Raw genomic sequence first — 17,546 nt, 5'->3', positions numbered from 1 at the left:
TGTTTTGGTAGTTAGTAGTAATATGTAAAATAAGTAAGTACACATTATGCCTTTAAATATTACTTCATCAAAGGTAAATACCCAATACAGCCATTCTAGTGATTTACTAGCTCTGTAAGAGAATCATCCCTTCAAACCTCGCATATCAACTGAAAGTCTTAACACAACAAATCTTACCGTGCCAGTGAGAAAACTAGAAATCATATTGCTGTGTTTATCACAGGCACAATTCTACATTACATACCATAATGGTCCACTTTCTGTTTTCAGCCTCTGGAAAAACTAGGGAATGATCTGAGTAAAAGACCTCATCATCTACCTCTTCTTGTTTTCTAGGTAGGCAGTGCAGAAAGACCCAGTCAGGAGCAGCTACTTTTCCAGTCTAGACAAAACAGAAAAGGTAATGTTTTGATTGCTCTTACGATTTACAAATGAGCATATAATAAGACAACAAAGTGAAAATCAACAGCAGTTGCAACATCATTTTTAAGTCTCTGTTTTGTGAAGCTAAACCAACCAGTGAATAATCCATAACCTCTTATTCATAGATATATTTTCTACTACTCAGTGCATTGTTGTGAAACTAATAATCATGTGCAGGCATGCTGAAATTCTACTAAGCAGGGAGGAAAGTGTTGTGGGAATAGCTGCCTGCAAAGGATTGCATAATGATATGCAGATGCAGGAGTGAAGTATAATCAGTGCATAAAGACATGTAAATGTATGCCTCTGAAACTGGGTCATGATTTATAATCATGATGCACAAAGTCAAAGTAAACTTTATTGTCAATCATATATACACAGCAGTGCAAGCTGAATATAATCACATTGCTTTGGTCTGCGTGCAAGACATAACAATGAACACATAGTTTGAATGACAGTAAGACTTATGCACATACAGTAATAATTAAAATATTAACAACACAATAAACTGCCACAATTGGACATTAGAGTGTATTATACCAGTAGGTATTGCAAGATCATGACTTCACATTGTGATTGCTTAGAATACTGCATTTCATCAGCTGTAGTATGGTATATTCCGATGTTCATATTGCACATATATGGAGTGGTGACATACTCCTGACTATTGCACATTCAGGAAGTAATAGCATAAGAATTCAGGCTAACTGTACCAGTTACTGAAGCAATTTACCAGAGTGATTACTATAGCTGATACTTCAAAGCAAGTGGCATATTGATCTAGTTATTTGCTGTCATGCTTGGCATTCAAGTTCAGCAACCTTATTGTTAGAGGGAAGAAGCTCCTGTTCAGTCTAGATGTTTTGCAGTGTAAGCTGAGGTGCCGCCTGCTCGATGAAAGGCGGAAGTACATGCCATGGGCAGGATGAGTGGGATGGTCGATTATCTTCCTAGCCCTTCTCATACACAGAGTCTTGTGCAGATCATCCATGGATGGGAGCGAGGAACCAATGACTTTTTCTGCTCTCCTCACTACCCTCAGGAGAGCCTTGCAGTCAGATGCTTTGCAGATATCATACCGAACTATGATGTTATTTGAGAGGATGCTCTCGATGGTCCCCCTGTAGAAGGCTTTCAGGATGGACAGACAGGTTTGCCTTCCTCATTTTCTATAGGAAATGCAGCCGTTGCTGTGCCTGCTTCAGTGTGGCTAATATGAGTCGACAAGGATAGGTCATCGGAGATGTGCACCCCCCCCCAGGAACTTGGTGTTTTTGACTCTTTCCACTGCCACTCCCTTAATTTCCAGAGGTTGATGTATCTCCTTAGTCCTCATGAAGTCCACTATTAATTCTTTGGTCTTGCTTACATTTAAGGCCAGATTGTTGCTGTCACACCAGCCTATCAGATGCTCCACTTCATCCCTGTAGGCTGTTTCCTCACCATTTCTGACAAGACGTATGACAGTGGTATCATCCATGAACTTGATGACTTTGTTGGATTTATGCTTGGCCATGCAGTCGTGCATCAACAAGGTGAACAACAGAGGACTCAGGACGCAGCCCTGAGGGACACCCGTGCTCAGTGTAATACTGATTGAACTATTTCCCACACATACTTTTTGGGGTCTGTTGATGAGAAAGTCCTGTATCCAATTACATAGGGGGGTGTTGATACCCAGCTGGATCAGCTTCGATATCAGATTCTGGGGGATGACAGTGTTAAAGGCAGAACTCAAATCGATGAATAGCATTCTGACATAGCAATTCTTGTTCTCTAGATGTGCCAAAGATTCATGAAGTGCTATAGCTAGTGCATCAGCTGTGCAGTGGTTAGATCTATAAGCAAGCTGTAATGTATCCAGTGCTGCAGGTAGGCTTGAAGAGATATGGTTCTTGATCAACCATTCAAAACACTTCATTACTGTTGATGTAAGAGTAACTGGCTAGTCATCATTTAGGCTTGTCGGTGGGATTTTTTGGTTAAGAGAATGATTGTCATATTTTTGAAGCAACTAGGTACAGTGGCTAGTTGCAGGGATGTGATGAATATAGCAGTTAGTATAGTGGACAGTTGGGTAGCACAGTCCAGTGTACTAACTGCTATATTCATCACATCCCTGCAACTAGGTACAGTGGCTATATGGTTGAATATAGCAGTTAGTACAGTGGACAGTTGGGTAGCACAGTCTCTTAGAACCCTTCCCATAATATTATCAGGACCACCTGCTTTTCTTGGGTCGACTCACCTCAGTGTCTTCAGAACATCAGATGTTCTTAGACATAGCACCTCCTCACCCTGTTTGACAAGGAGCTTACTTGGCACAGTGCTGTTTCCGATATCAAATCTGCTGAAGCAGGTGTTTAGTTTGTTCAGAAATTATGTGTTGTAATCACATGGGGAGGATGCAGGCCTGTAGTCAGTTATGGCTTGAATGCCTTGCCAGAGACGTCTGGAGTCCCTTTGGTCAGAGAAGCGTTCCCGAATTTAATATCCCTAGGTCCTCTTAGCCTCCTTTATAACTCTACTTAGATTTGCTCTGGCCACTCTTAGGGCATCCTTGTCTTTTGACTTAAATGCAGCACTTCATGTCTTTAGGAGCTCATATACTTCACCAGATGGCCAGGATTTCTGATCAGCAGAAGGCATGCAGTAAGTTGTGTCACTATAACAGCAAAAAGAAAACAAGAATTTACATACTTGCGATAAGCAGAGATCCTGGGAGCAGCAGCAGCAGCAGTTACTTTCTATAATTTCTAACTCCCAGTCAGAAGTGTGATGTGGTATCAGGCAGCAAGAACAAACACACTACTGGCAGTGTATCACCTATCACCCGCTAGCCATCAGTTACTGAGTGGACAAAGATACCCTACAAATAACATAATATCACCCACAAACAGGATATGCTGGATAGTGGAAACCAAGGAATGTGTAACATTTACTACTTTAGCTAGAGGGACCTTTCCAAGACAAAAAGGGAACAGACACATTGGGTATAGCATTGGCTTCACTTTGTCGAATACTTAATATACTTCCAGATATACTACTTGTACAACTGGATGGGCACATCTGGTTCCCCAACACACAGTCAGGGAGATGGCCACCACCGTGAGTAGCTTCCATCACCCATGTCTCCAAAGTAATGGGTTCTATGGATTCCGCACATGTGGCAATAAAAGTCCCTGTTGGTGTCCACAGACAGCGATATGTCAATACAAAAGGCTACCAATCCATCGACTGCTAAGTAGCATGCAATGCAGAGGTTGATAACCAATGTATCTGCACAGCACTCTGGCACTGCCCATAATTCACATGTCTAGGAAACAAATCACTGTTTCATGCATAACAAAAGTCCATGTGGATGCCCAACTGGGAAAGTACAAGCATATATAACTTGACTCTACTCTATATAGCCAAATACAGTATGTGTACACATATCTCACTTCCATATGTTCCTACTGAGTTTTGGATAATGCAGGATGCCTGTGACAGCCCTGGTTGATGACGCTTGCATGGTACTCATATATTATTGCTGAACTGCAGTAAAACACTGCCCAAGCTGTAAACAAGTAATATTACAGAATATGTGTTTGGCCTACTAAAAGCCTGGTTCCACTGCATAGATATATCTTGGGGCACTGCACTATGTCCCTGACACAGAATGCAAGGTTTTTTTTGTTGTTTGCTGCATGCTACATAGTACAGTTAATAGGATGTACGCAGGCCAGCCTTCCACTGCAGGAATCTGTGGACCAATTACAGCACATGCCGTGGCCATCACATCAACAACATCCAGTGATGACAGTCAGGCTGACAGAGAGCCAGTAGCAACTTTAACACATTCACCCCAAAGTGATGGGCACAGTACAAAATGGCACAGGTGAAGCAGCTGTGTCTAGCTCTGTTTGATTGGCCCTTACAAGCACACAGTGACAATGAAGAGTTACAAAGAATAAACACAATGTATGTTGTGTTAGATAAGGCTGTGCTACACAGTGTATGATCGAGTCACACTGTGTAAAAAGACATTCCCCACTTACACCACACTAGAAGGTGGCTGGAATGGGTCATAGTTATCAACTGCATAGGTGTCAAGGGACATAATATGATTATCATCACAACCTGGGTGGGCAGGCATGTTACTGGAGGTAGAGAACGTGATCTTCCAGCAACAGGTACGCTGTGTCCTAAACAATGACCACCTGTGATTCGGAGAGATGCCATTACATGTCAAAATAGGAAATTCACCCCGGGGATCACTTCTGTGGCTCTGCTCGACAGTGGCACAGGAAAACAATTTTCTTGGGTGGCGAAAGCCAGGGTACCTTTGGCTAGGCTTATATAGGCCCTAGGGCCAATAGCCTAGTACCTAGCTATGAACCTATGAATGATCCAGGGGTACTGTAATGGCTTGTTGTGCGAAGATTTGAGGTGACCTATTACAGGATGTTGCTCTGCTGTGGGAATGTGACTATATGAAGTCCTCTAGCAAGGCGTCCTGCACCTTCTGGCTGGCAGTCATGGACATCATGACATAAGGTGATGAAGTGTGATATTCCAAGACTTGCCACTCTGTTTTGGCCTTCAAGTGTGAAAAACCCAAGTGTGTCCCTCCTCAACTATAGACTACACTGCTGGACAGGGCAGTGATGGCAGCACTTGCTATTCTCTGCCAGAAGGAGGACACTGCAATGACATGTGCTAGCTCATGCCACCTGAGACCTAGTAAGGCATCATCACTGAACATGGTATCATTAAGACATCGGCAGTGCTGGGGGATATCTTCATGGATGCCACATAACACACCAATCATCTCCATATATGCAAGAATAGCTGCACTCTGTTGCCTGGATGTTAGCCCCACCACCTTCATATCAGTGGACGGCTGTGACAAGTGACAGCCACAAAAGCTTTTGCTAGTCTGCTGTACAGTGGGTAAACCTACATAAGATGCAGTATACTCTTCTGCTGCTGCAGTCACTGGGAGAGAAGTACCAATGCTCTCAGTCATGGGGAAGCCCCACCAACAGGGATGATGAGTACTTATGCTGTATGACCTCTACCTCATGTGTTTAAGTGAGGCCACACCTTCACCCTATACAGCAAGTGGAAAGCTAGACAAGATCGAGACAGATAGTGCCACTGTACCATATGACAGTGACAAACTGTCTCAGCATCATTGTCAGACCCTGCACAGGTGCTGGCATCGGTCTATTGTCCTGACCTGTACATGTGACAGTGTAGCAGTGATCTATCCTGTAAATAAACAATGCAAAAATAACACAGTGAATCTGAGGACCCAAGGTAAATATAAGGCCCTGTGGTATGAATGCAAATGGTGGCTATGAAACTGCAAACTACTGTCATTATTTTGTACCTGAGCATCTGACATACCTACAAGAAACATATGTAGTGTATCTGTCGACTGCCTACAGTATGTATGAACAGTGTTGCTGTATATCTATAAAGTATGGTGCAGCCTCATTTGAGATGGAAGTGTTGGGCAATCCTGACACCTGTGTCCATTCCTCCAGGTATGATATCCATGTCTTCATCTCCATGCAGAACTCCTCCATATGTTAAGTACTAGGTAGCCCCCTCCAGTGGTCAACAAATAGTACAGTTTTGTACCTACCATAAATGTAGATGTTCGAAGATCCACATTGCTGCAGTCCTTACACTTGGGTAGTCCGCTGTCCTCGGTCGGCCCGAATATCAAAGTATTAGGCTGACGTCGGTCAAGGCGCTTAAGACTGACATCAGGACGTCAGGGTACAAATGCGCATGACCGACGTCATATCCTCAGTCTTTTCTTGCCCCAGATGTCAGAAGACCCTAAAAAGAAAGGTCAAAACCAAAAGACAGCAAAAAAACAACCAACCACCCTAGTACTAACCCTATGTACAAAATATACAATATACACAATATGTACAACCCAAACCACACAACCGCCTCTAACTACAGAGGGGAAGGAGGGAGGGTAAATTGGACTGCAGCAATGTGGATCTTCGAACATCTACATTTATGGTAGGTACAAAACTGTACTATGTTCTTCATCTCACATTGCTGCAGTCCTTACACTTGGGTAGAATCCCAAAGCAGAGGTAAGGGAGGATGGCAAAACTATAAAGCAGCAGGAGCTGCCAAAATGCCCTGTAAAATTGCAGTGGCAAACCCAGCCCTAGATTTAGAGTAAAGTGGAAGGTAGTAATGCTTAGAGAAAGTATGCACTGAACTCCAAGTAGCTGCCTCTAAAATATCTTTAGTTGCCACCCCCCTTAAAAAGCTGTAGAAGTGGCAGTAGCCCTAGTGGAATGGGGCCTAATCCCAGCTGGAATCTCCTTACCATGATGGGAGTAACAGAAAGCAATACAAAACCCAATCCACTTAGAAATAGTTTGTTTTGACACAGGCTTGCCCTGAGAACCCAAAGCAAATGAAACAAATAACTGCTGAGACTGCCTGAACCCTTTAGTTCTGTTCAAATAATATCGCAACTGCCTGTGTATATCCAAAGTGTGCAAAATCTTTTCCCCTTTATTTTGGGGGTTTGCATAAAAAGTAGGCAAATGAATAGTTTGGTTTAAAGCCACACTAGAAACCACTTTAGGCATAAAGGAAGGATTAGTGCAAAGACACCCTATCCTTATGGAAAATTAAGAAAGGCTCAACTGCCATAAGGGCCTGTAACTCAGACACCCTTCTCGCAGAGGTAAAGGCCAACAAAAAAGCAGTCTTCCATGATAAATATTTCAACTCAGCAGTAGCTGCAGGCTCAAAAGGTTGTAGAGTGAGTTTCTCCAACACAAAATTGAGATCCCAAGCAGGAGTAGGAGCTCTACGTGGGGGGTCTTATATTCTTTGCCCCTCTAAGGAATTGCTTAAACAAAGGATGAGAAAACAATGGTGGGTCACAGTCATAGTGAGCAGAAATTGCTGCAGCATGAACCTTAATAGAAGAGAAGGACAAACCTTTGTCCAGTAACTCAGTAAGATACTGAAGAGCCACACTTAAATTAGGCTTAGAAACATCAAATTCCTTTGCTGTACTCCAAAATAAAAATCTCTTCCATTTATCTGCGTAAACTTTCCTTGTACTAGGCCTTCTGGCCTCCAAAATAACATTCAAAACCTGCTGTGGAAGCTGAGACCCTCCAGGGTTTAAAACAGAATATGCCAGGCTGTTAGGTGAAGAGAGTGAAGTTTTACATTGAGTAGATGACTGTTCTCCTGAGACAGCAGGTGTGGAATCGAAGGCAAAGGCCATGGAGGCTCGCGTACCAGACTTCTCAGTAATGGGTACCAGTGCTGTCGAGGCCAATCTGGAGCTATTAAAATCATCGTTGGCTTGTCCTGTCTGACCTTCAGGAGTACCTTTGGGAGGAGAGGCAGAGGTGGAAAGGCATACACATGAAGATTGCTCCAATTGAAAGAGTGCATCCACTTTCCAAGCTGTGGGATGAAACCTTTTTGTGCAAAACTTTGGCAACTGGTAGTTTAGTGGAGAAGCAAACAGATCTATGTCTGGAGTTCCCCAAAACACTGTCAATTTCTGAAATACATGAGGATCCAATTTCCACTCGTGGGGATCCATAATTTGTCTGCTCAACACATCTGCTAAGGAGTTCTGTGCTCCCGGCAGAAACCTTGCCTGAAGATTTAGCTGTAAACTGATAGCCGTCTCCCACAAAATCATTGCTTGTCTGCATAGAGGATAAGAATGTGTTCCCCCTTGCTTGTTGATGTACCACATGACAGTTGTGTTGTCTGTTAGAACCAACACCTGCCCAGGAAGGAGTAAATCCTTGAAAGCTATCAATGCAAATTGGACTGCTAACATCTCCTTCAAGTTGATATGTAAATGTTGAAGTTTGGCAGGCCACGTGTCTTGTACCCACTTTCCATTTAGATGAGCTCCCAAGCTTTGTCTGAGGCATCTGTCGTTAGAATCTGACTCGCCTCTGGCCGGGTCACAGAGAGTCCCTTGTTTAGGTGACATTCCTGAGCCCACCACAAAAATTCCTTTTGAATGCAAGGTATTATCTGAATGACAGTGTCCAAATCTTGGCAGTGCTGTGTCCATACATTTTGAGATACCATTGCAGCTTCCTCATATGCAGTTTGGCATTGGGAAGCACCAGAATACAAGATGCCATGAACCCCAAGGCTTGAAGGACTGTCCTTGCAGTCAGCCTGGACTGATGAGACAATTGATGGAAGTAAAGAGAAAGATTCTTTTGTTTGTCCGGGGTCAAAAGGCCATCTGGGATGCTGTATTCAGTCTCACACCCAGAAAGCACATGTCCTGAGAGGGTACTAGACTGGACTTTATTTCGTTCACAGAATACCCCAGGCATCTTAGCACTGCTATCACATATTGTAAATGATGAAGAAGTTCGTCCTTTCCTTGGGCCAGAATCAGGCAATCGTCCAAATAAGGATAGATCTGTATTCATCTTAGCCTGAAGAAAGCTATCACTGGAGCCAGAACCTTCGTGAACACTCTGGGCAGTAGATAAGCCAAAGGGCAATGCAGAGAACTGATAATGAGAAGTCCCAGCTCAAACGCAGATACTTCCTGCAACTTAGCCTGATAGGAACATGAAGGTAAGCCTCCTTGAGATCCAGAGTCACCATCCAGTGATCTTTGCCCAGCAGAGGTAAAAGCTGTTGTAACATCAACATTTTGAACTTGGGAATGTCCAGATAAGTGTTGAGGATAGATAAATCCAGAATTGGTCTCCACGTGTTCCCCTTCTTTGGTACTAGGAACAGGCGAGAATAAAATCCTAGGCCCACTTCTGACAGAGGGACCGGTTGTATGGCCCCTATTTGGAACAGCAGAGAAATTTGTTTGTGAGCCTCTAGTCTTTGCTGAGGAGGAACGTCCGGCATGCCCTTGAAAGGAGGCAAGGTATGGAAATAAAACCTGTAACCTTGGTGTATGATATCTAATACCCATCTGTCTTGGGTAATCAAACTCCAATTTTCCTTGAAGAGTGCCAACCTTCCTCCCAAAGGTGCTGCCATGCAAGAAGGATCTGGCAGCTGAAAAGGTAGGTCATTGGGCCTGTTTACGAAAGGACTGGCCCCTGCCCTCACCCGAAGAATGTGCAGGAGAACTCCCTGTTCTAGGTCTGAAGGAGATCTGAGCTCTGCCCCAACCACGTCTAGATCTACCCCTAGACTGTGAATCATAAGAAGATGCGTCCACCCCTTAGCAGGCCAATTCCTACTAAACTTCGGAGGCTGAACTTGCAAAAAATCTTTAACAGTCTGCATAGACTTAGCCTTGTCCTCCATTTTCTTCAAGACTGACTCCACAGGTGAACCAAACAACACATCAGACTGTAAAGGAGCATCCAAAATCCTTGTCTTAACATGTTCAGATAAATCCTGATCCCTCAGCCAGGCGTGCCTGCGAAGAACTGACCCAGTGGCAGCCACCCTAGACGAGGCCTGTACAGCATCAAAACCACATTGTAAAGAATGCTTACCCACCTGTTCAGAAACATGCACTAAATCTTGTAATTCTTTACACTCAATGCCTTCCGCCAGAGCATCTACCTTAGACTTCAATTGAGAAAGAAGATAGTTTTGATATTTCAACATGTGAAACTGGCAATTCAAAGCCCTCATAGCTAAGGTGGAAGAAGTATAGACTTTCTTCCCCATCTATCCAAAGCTCTGGCCTCTTTATCTGGAGGAACCGGATTTTTTACAACAGAGGCCTTGACACCCTTAGGTCCCTGACTAACAGTTTCTGGGTCCGCCCTAGGACTCTTATAAAGATATTTATGAGCCTCAGGCACCCTGTAATACCTATCCGGTTTAACAGGAGCAGGAGGCAAAGAATCAGGATTAAGAGAAGCCTCTGCAAACACATCTTCCACAACATCCAGAACAGGAGGTATAGCCAAAGGCCTATGCTGGGGTAAAAGCAAAAATTCCCTAAGCCTTTTCCTGGAATCAGAGAAGTCCTGACCTTCCCACTTAAAATGTTCCCTCATGGAATGAAGAGTCTCTGAAAAAGAAAAATCCTCTGGAGGAGAAGCAGAAGGAGTTGAATCATCTGCATCAGAATCAGAATAAGGAGAGTACTCCTGCAAGTCTTCAGCCGAAGACTCTGAAACATCTGAAGCCTGCTCAAAACTTTCCAACTCTGGTTCCACCCTAGGCCTCTCATCTGGAGGGGGTAAAGAACCTCTAATCAAAGTAATTAAATCTTCTGCCATTTTAAGCATGTGCTTCTTGGGCACAGATCCTGTAGAACTAGGAGTGACACCAACAGAAGCTAAACCTGGCCTGCCTCTGGGAGAAGCCTTAGAAACAGAAGGAGAGGGTCTAACCACCTTAGGAAGGGAGGGGAGTACAGTAACCTGAGAAGCCCCTTCAGCCTGACCTGCCTCCTGAGAGGCCACATCCTGCAATAACAAAGTCTCCCCCTGGGGCTCCAGAGAAGCCTCCGGAACCACCGGTTCCACTGGCCTCTAAAGAACCGGCGTTGCCTAGGTCTATCTGCTTTGTCTTTGCGCTTCTTGAAGAAGCGGCGGAGCATCCGGCGGCATCTTATAATTGCACCGCTTCCCAAAGACCAACCTGGCACAATCTAACCTAATACTGCGCTTATTGAACCTAGCACAAAAGCGACACCCAACAACGTCGTGCTCAGGCCCCAAACAAGGAATACACAAAGTATGATAATCTCTATGCGGTATTTGTTTCCCACAAGAAATACAGTTATTCACTTTTTCTGACATCCGGTAAACCACTGAGGCAAGAAAAACTAAAATGTTCCCAACGGGTACTTAGCCAACTTTGACTCGGTCTGAAACTCCGAATTGAAAATTTCAGAGCGAACGGCACTTGCAACGCTGCTTCTGCATCGGACCATGCGGCAAAAAAGACTGAGGATATGACGTCGGTCATGCGCATTTGTACCCTGACGTCCTGATGTCAGTCTTAAGCGCCTTGACCGACGTCAGCCTAATACTTTGATATTCGGGCCGACCGAGGACAGCGGACTACCCAAGTGTAAGGACTGCAGCAATGTGAGATGAAGAACATCTGCTGCTATGCTGTGTGCTTTCTTGCAGGCTTTCAGAGACACTTGCCTCATGCAGCACTGATCTTGTAAGGTCACTACACAAAAATACAGTCTAAGCCAGAGACAGTAACACAACAGGTATCTCCACTTGTGGTACTGGCAGAGAGGTTCACCAGTGATACCTCAAATGACCAGTGGTAGGAATAAACATGCAAATGGCATACCTACAATCTGATGAGGGTAGGTTTGTTGAGTGGGTCTTCTTTGACTCCTTTTAATCACAGTTTGTAAAAACTACATGTACTTATATTGTATGAGTTGGTGGTGCACTGCAGTGGGTTTTTGAATTTCCTCTTCCACTGTGTGACTATGGAAGTGGTATATTTAAATTAAGGGGGTGCCTTCCTGCAAAAAAAGTGTGTGTTTTTAGCCCCTTTCAAGTTACTGTTCTTAATACAGGAAAACTGGTGAAGCACGACTCATTCTTGTACAACTCAAACAAAAACATAGGAAAAAGTGAACATATGCACCTGGGATAACCACCACAGAGAGACCAATGGGGGTATACAGGGGAAGGGAGCCTTCACAGACTACATAGATAAGGGGCATCTAGGGGGTCACATATGACAGCGGGTTACTGAGTTGCAGTGTCAGGGATACGCATGTGGAGGACCCTTACATCTGACCTCACAGCATACACACACAGCTCTACTCAGGATAAACAGGATCATATAGGGATAACTTGCCCCGATACTGTGGGCTATCTTCCCAAATAGTACGGGTATACAGCTACATATATTAATCATAATGTAGGAATACAAATATAGCTTACAGGTAACTGCAGTACAGATGAGCATATTTCCTTAAAACCTGTTTTCAAGACATGGGATCAAAAGTATAACAAACTGGAGAAATACCACTTACCATGGTACAGCAGAACACTCTGGATCTTTTGGGGGATATCTTCTGCTTGAAAGATTTTCTGCTGCCAGAAACATACTTCTTAAAATGTTTATAGGTTCATAGGTTAGTACTAGGCTAATTGCCCTTGTGGGCCATTTTAAGCCTAGCCAGTTACCCCATGTGAGAACCAAACCCTGCACCTTATGCCTGCAAGGTGAACACCTTAACCATTCTGCCAACCCCCCCCCTTCCCCTCTGCCAGCTGTTTTTCCCTTTTTCTGTGGCGAATCATCTTCAGTGGAAGGCATTTCTTCCTCCATATCCTCTTTCTCCATTTTCTTCTTTTTGGCAACCCCAGACTTCTTGTTGGTGGCTGGTCTTTTCACTACTTTAGGTGGTGGTGAAACCTCCTCCTCTTCCAATTCTTCCTTTTCTGCTTCTTCCTCTTCCTCAGCATCCTCATCCCATGTATGGTCATCATCCTCCAAAGCAACATGCTGCCCACTGATGTAAACTGGTCCAGATCCAGCCTTCAGTCGGAAAGTTACAGGTGGTGTGAGTTCAATACCAAGCATGCTCACCATTAGCATAATAGAAGCCTTCAAGCTGGAAATGGGTACTGGCTTTGCATCTGGTCCTTGTTCCTCCTTTGGAAGAATTTCAATGATATTTACTTCATCTTTTGCTTCCGCTCCAAGGCAGATCGTCCTTAGTGCCAGCTGGTGTTCATACTTCTCATCCGATACATCAAAAGTGAACATGCTTTTCTCGGCAGTTAAAGCACACCCCCAAACCAAATGGCTTATCCAGTTTAGTCAGGTTGCTAGTCATGTTTATAAGTTCAAAAGTGCCAGTACCTCCTAAGGAAAAAAAAAACAGCTATATTTTGTTGAAGTGCAAGGGTGACATAAGCTAGGTCCCACTGCAGATCTGTGGCACAGTCTGCCTGTGGGCTTGTACGGGCTACCTGTGCATGCATGAAACTTGCACTTCACAGTGATGCAAGACTATAAAGCTCACTGTTCAGAATTCACAATGATACAAGACTATAAATATCACCATTCAGAATTCACATTCCCTGCTTGCATCCCAGGCTGCATTTTGTTCCTGATGAAACTACAGCTATTTGTTGAAGAAATTAATGGTGATGGCTACCTGTGAAAGAACCCCAGGGAAAGTGCCTGCACGGTGTGATAAACAGAACAGAACAACATTATGTTCTTTCTCCTGCAGAGCTACTTCAGGGAGTGTCTGCTAGGAGCACATGTGGGTCCATTCAGAAAGGCTGATACCTGATAACAAATGGCACATATCCTTACTGAGGCAAGTGAATGCCCAAGGCTAGTAAGTATTGTAGACGTGGGTACTTGTGGCACTGCCAACCTGAAGATTGTAACAGTGGAAGGCAGAGGTTAGGGAAGGGTGCTTTGAATGGTCTAGAAAGTATTTGGCACCGGCACGTTTTTTAAAGTGTTATTTTAAAAAATATTGTTACTACCATGCAGAGCAGTGTTCCTAACAATGGCTGCTTTTTCTGACAGATACCTGGACAAATAGCTGGATTACTGTGAGGGACTGCATATGTGCTATGGGTGTTGCAATAACAAATATATTTTCTTGGTACTAAAATATATAGTGGGGTACTGCACAAAACTGCTCAGCTGTGATGCTGTGGGGACCATTCCAGTTTTCTGCTATTTTGCACTTACAGGTTTAACTGCATCTTTGCACTGTTGCCTCCACCTTACCTACTAATATTGTGATGGCTTATGTATCCCCTTCTCTTTCATCATGGGCAATGGCTGCCATAAGAAGGAGAAGTGACCATCACCCTGCAGTATATATATATATATATATATATATATATATATATATATATATATATATATATACTGTATCATTTATAGGGCACCTTCATTTATGGGATTGTTCTCCTTCTGTCTCCCTCCTGCATGTCATGATGATGTTAGTGTGAAGAAAGTGTATCATCAGATACCCACCCCTGCCCCAGCTATGTTTGTGGGGAGTGAGAGGGCTCAGTGTGCCCCTGTTCAGACCTCTCTGTGACAGGCAACCTGGCTCAGTTGTCCAGTGATGCTCAGCCATAGCTACAGTAGATGGTGCAGACAGAGGCACTCGCCTACTGGATATCTGATGCACAGCACCTCCTACAGCAAACAGCAGATTCACTCTACTGGCAGTCCCCGTTCATCAACCCAGCAGAGGAGGATATGGTCCCTTAAAACTGGCCATCCTGATTTATCTGCTGTGGCCCAGTAAAGTAATTCTGGATCGGTCAGTAGATAACATGCAACCTGTACCCCACCTTAACCCCTATCGGGTATACTCCATTCTACTGGCCCCACACTATCGTTTATATATTGTCCATTCCAACCATTGAAGGACCGTCTGCCATTTGTGCCTGTCCAGACCATGTCACCCCTCCTAGTGTATTGACATTCACCCATCTATCTGTAGTTCTCTCCCCTGTTCTTTATTTCTGCTTCAGGTAATACTCCCATCTCCCCCATCACAAAAAACAAATTACTAGGGGTCATTATTGACAATAATATGAAATTTGACAAACACATAGCTCATATAATAACCAAAGTCAACAAAAACCTAGGTACTTTTTACAGATGTAAAAACTTCCTAACCAGCAACATTAAAGTTACCCTAGTTTCTACCCATCTTCTCTCTATCTTACTGTATGCTTATCCTGTCCTAATTAATTTAAACAAGAGAGAATTAAACAAGCTATCAGTATGCTACAACAAAATAGCACAATTTGCCACAAACTCCTCCTACCGCACCCACCACTGTCAAGCCCTAAAACAGCTTCCCTGGCTGGAACTCCCAAACACCTTAGCTCTAAACCAACTTCTTCTAGCTCACCAAATACTGTACCAACTTGACAAAACTCCAGCCTTACAAGACCTGATCACCCTCTACTCCAATAACCGAGAACTTAGATCCACTAGCAAGGCACTAATCGCAATCTCCAAAAGCCATTACAGCTCTGGTGACTCCCTGTATTTTAGCACCATTGCCAAGACTTGGAACTCCATACCACTACAAATCAGGGTACAACCTAACAAAATCTTCTTCAACAAACAGCTTATTTCCCACCTAAACAATTCCTGGACATACAACTGCCTAGCACCTGGCTGACATATTCTAACACCTTTCCCCTACCCACTATCCAACCTCTTTAAAACTCCCACAGATGCACTATGTATTATCACACATTACTTGTAACTGCCTAGCACCTGGCTGACATATTCTAACTCCTTTCCCGTACCCACTATCAAACCTCTTCTTTAAAACTCCCACAAATGCACTATATCTTATTACATATTACTTACCAACTCACCACCACCTACTCCCCACTGTCCCATCTACACCCACTAACTCTCCCCTAGACTAAGTTGAAAAGCTTTCCCTTAAAATGTCAATGAACCTCATATGAACTTGTCTATATTCCCTCCTTTGAAAAACTGGCTTTTTTTTCTTCTCTTATCTTCATTACATCTTCATGATTATCTCTACTAAACATACTGTAAGAAGAACAATCATATGTTACTACCTGCTATACTTTTAATTGTATGTTTAAACCACTATGCTTATTTAAATTTCTCATGCAATCATATGTTATCTGCTATATTTTATAACTGTATGTGTAAATCACAATGTTCATTTAAATATCTTATGTATAGTATGTTAGCAATTGGTTCTGGAGCTTTTCTCTCCAGGCCTCTGCTGAAAATGGGCAGCTTTGTCCAGTCGGACCTCCCTGGTAAGGAAATGTAAAATAAAATAAAAATAAATAAAAATGTTTTGGTTTGTGTGCATCCATTCATTACCCCAAACATCTTTCCTCCCCATTTCTCACTCATCCTTTTTCTCTGTAAATACACACACACACACACACACATTATATATATATATATATATATATATATATATATATATATATATATATATGTGTGTGTGTGTGTATATATATATATATATATATATATATATATATATATATATATATATATATATATATATATATATGTATGTATACACACACACACACACACACATATATATATATATATATATATATATATATATAGAGAGAGAGAGATACATATATGTATTTATCTATATATAGATACACACACACACACACACACACACACACACACACACACACACACACACACACACACACACACACACACACACCTATAGCCACAAAAAGATATGTGCCTTGTGTCTCATCTGCTTTTTCCTTTATATTTCCTTTCTGTATGCACCTCTGCTTGCTGTTTCCCCACATCCTATTTTCCTACACTCCCTTTTCCTGTATTTTAATGAGACCAACATTTCCAGTCTGCTATAAGAATTACTAAGCATCTCCTTCCAACATCATGCTACTCCATGTGCTGACTCATGCAACCTACTGCAGCTGTGCTAAGAAGTCTGACATGCACTTTGCTCAAGCTGGTCTGTGGCTGCTGTGTTCCTCACATGGGTACCAGTACCTCTGCTCACCTGTGGTCTGCTTATGTTTTCCATACTGCTTCACATCCCACAGTACAGCTTGGCTATCTTCTCGGACATACTTTGTGCTCCTATTTTGCTTTACAAGTATACACTACGCTGCAGTATACCGCTGCCACTCTGCACATCCCCAGCATACGTCTTTGAATCTCCCACACAGTGATGTGACTGATCCACAATTAATCTCAGCACCTGCTTATGTATAATGTACAACTTATATGCATAGAAATTCCAACAAAGTGTACAGGCCTGCTAGAGAAGTATAAGAAATATCATTCTTTTGAAAAAACACCCACAAAAAAAAGTTACTAGTTTGCAACCATAGCAAGGGGATAGTGCATAATTTACAGTAACATTGATGTCAGCTTACATATACAGCACAGCATAATTCCTGATTGGATGTGTTTTATGACAGTGTACCTAAACTACAGAACCACATCCCAGTAGCACTGAAATCATTTAAAACGCAACTAAAACTTCACCCACCAAATCAATGGATCTGCTCCTATATATCTCCAGGATAAATGCCACTGTTATCTTCAGCTTGCTATATCAGCAAACCATTTCTCTTCATTTAGACTCCTGTACTCCATAACTTGTATCCATCAATACGTGAACA

The 17,546-nt window shown here is 42.9% G+C and overlaps 1 protein-coding gene across 1 annotated transcript in view; it reads right to left on the bottom strand.

Moving 5' to 3' along the window:
* LOC122802616 (ornithine transcarbamylase, mitochondrial-like) overlaps window positions 1–17,546 on the bottom strand; it is a 426,405-nt gene that overhangs the window by 14,178 nt on the left and 394,681 nt on the right. The window contains exon 9 of the mRNA XM_044072307.1: window positions 245–382. Within this exon, the coding sequence (XP_043928242.1) occupies window positions 245–382 (138 nt within the window). The remainder of the gene's footprint in view (window positions 1–244; window positions 383–17,546) is intronic.

Source organism: Protopterus annectens, chromosome 5.part0 (genome assembly GCF_019279795.1).
Source record: "Protopterus annectens isolate FY-2018-M chromosome 5.part0, PAN1.0, whole genome shotgun sequence".
Lineage (NCBI taxonomy): Eukaryota > Metazoa > Chordata > Ceratodontiformes > Protopteridae > Protopterus > Protopterus annectens.
The sequence above is the reverse complement of the archived record's forward strand: the minus strand, read 5'-3'. Positions and strand labels throughout refer to the sequence as shown.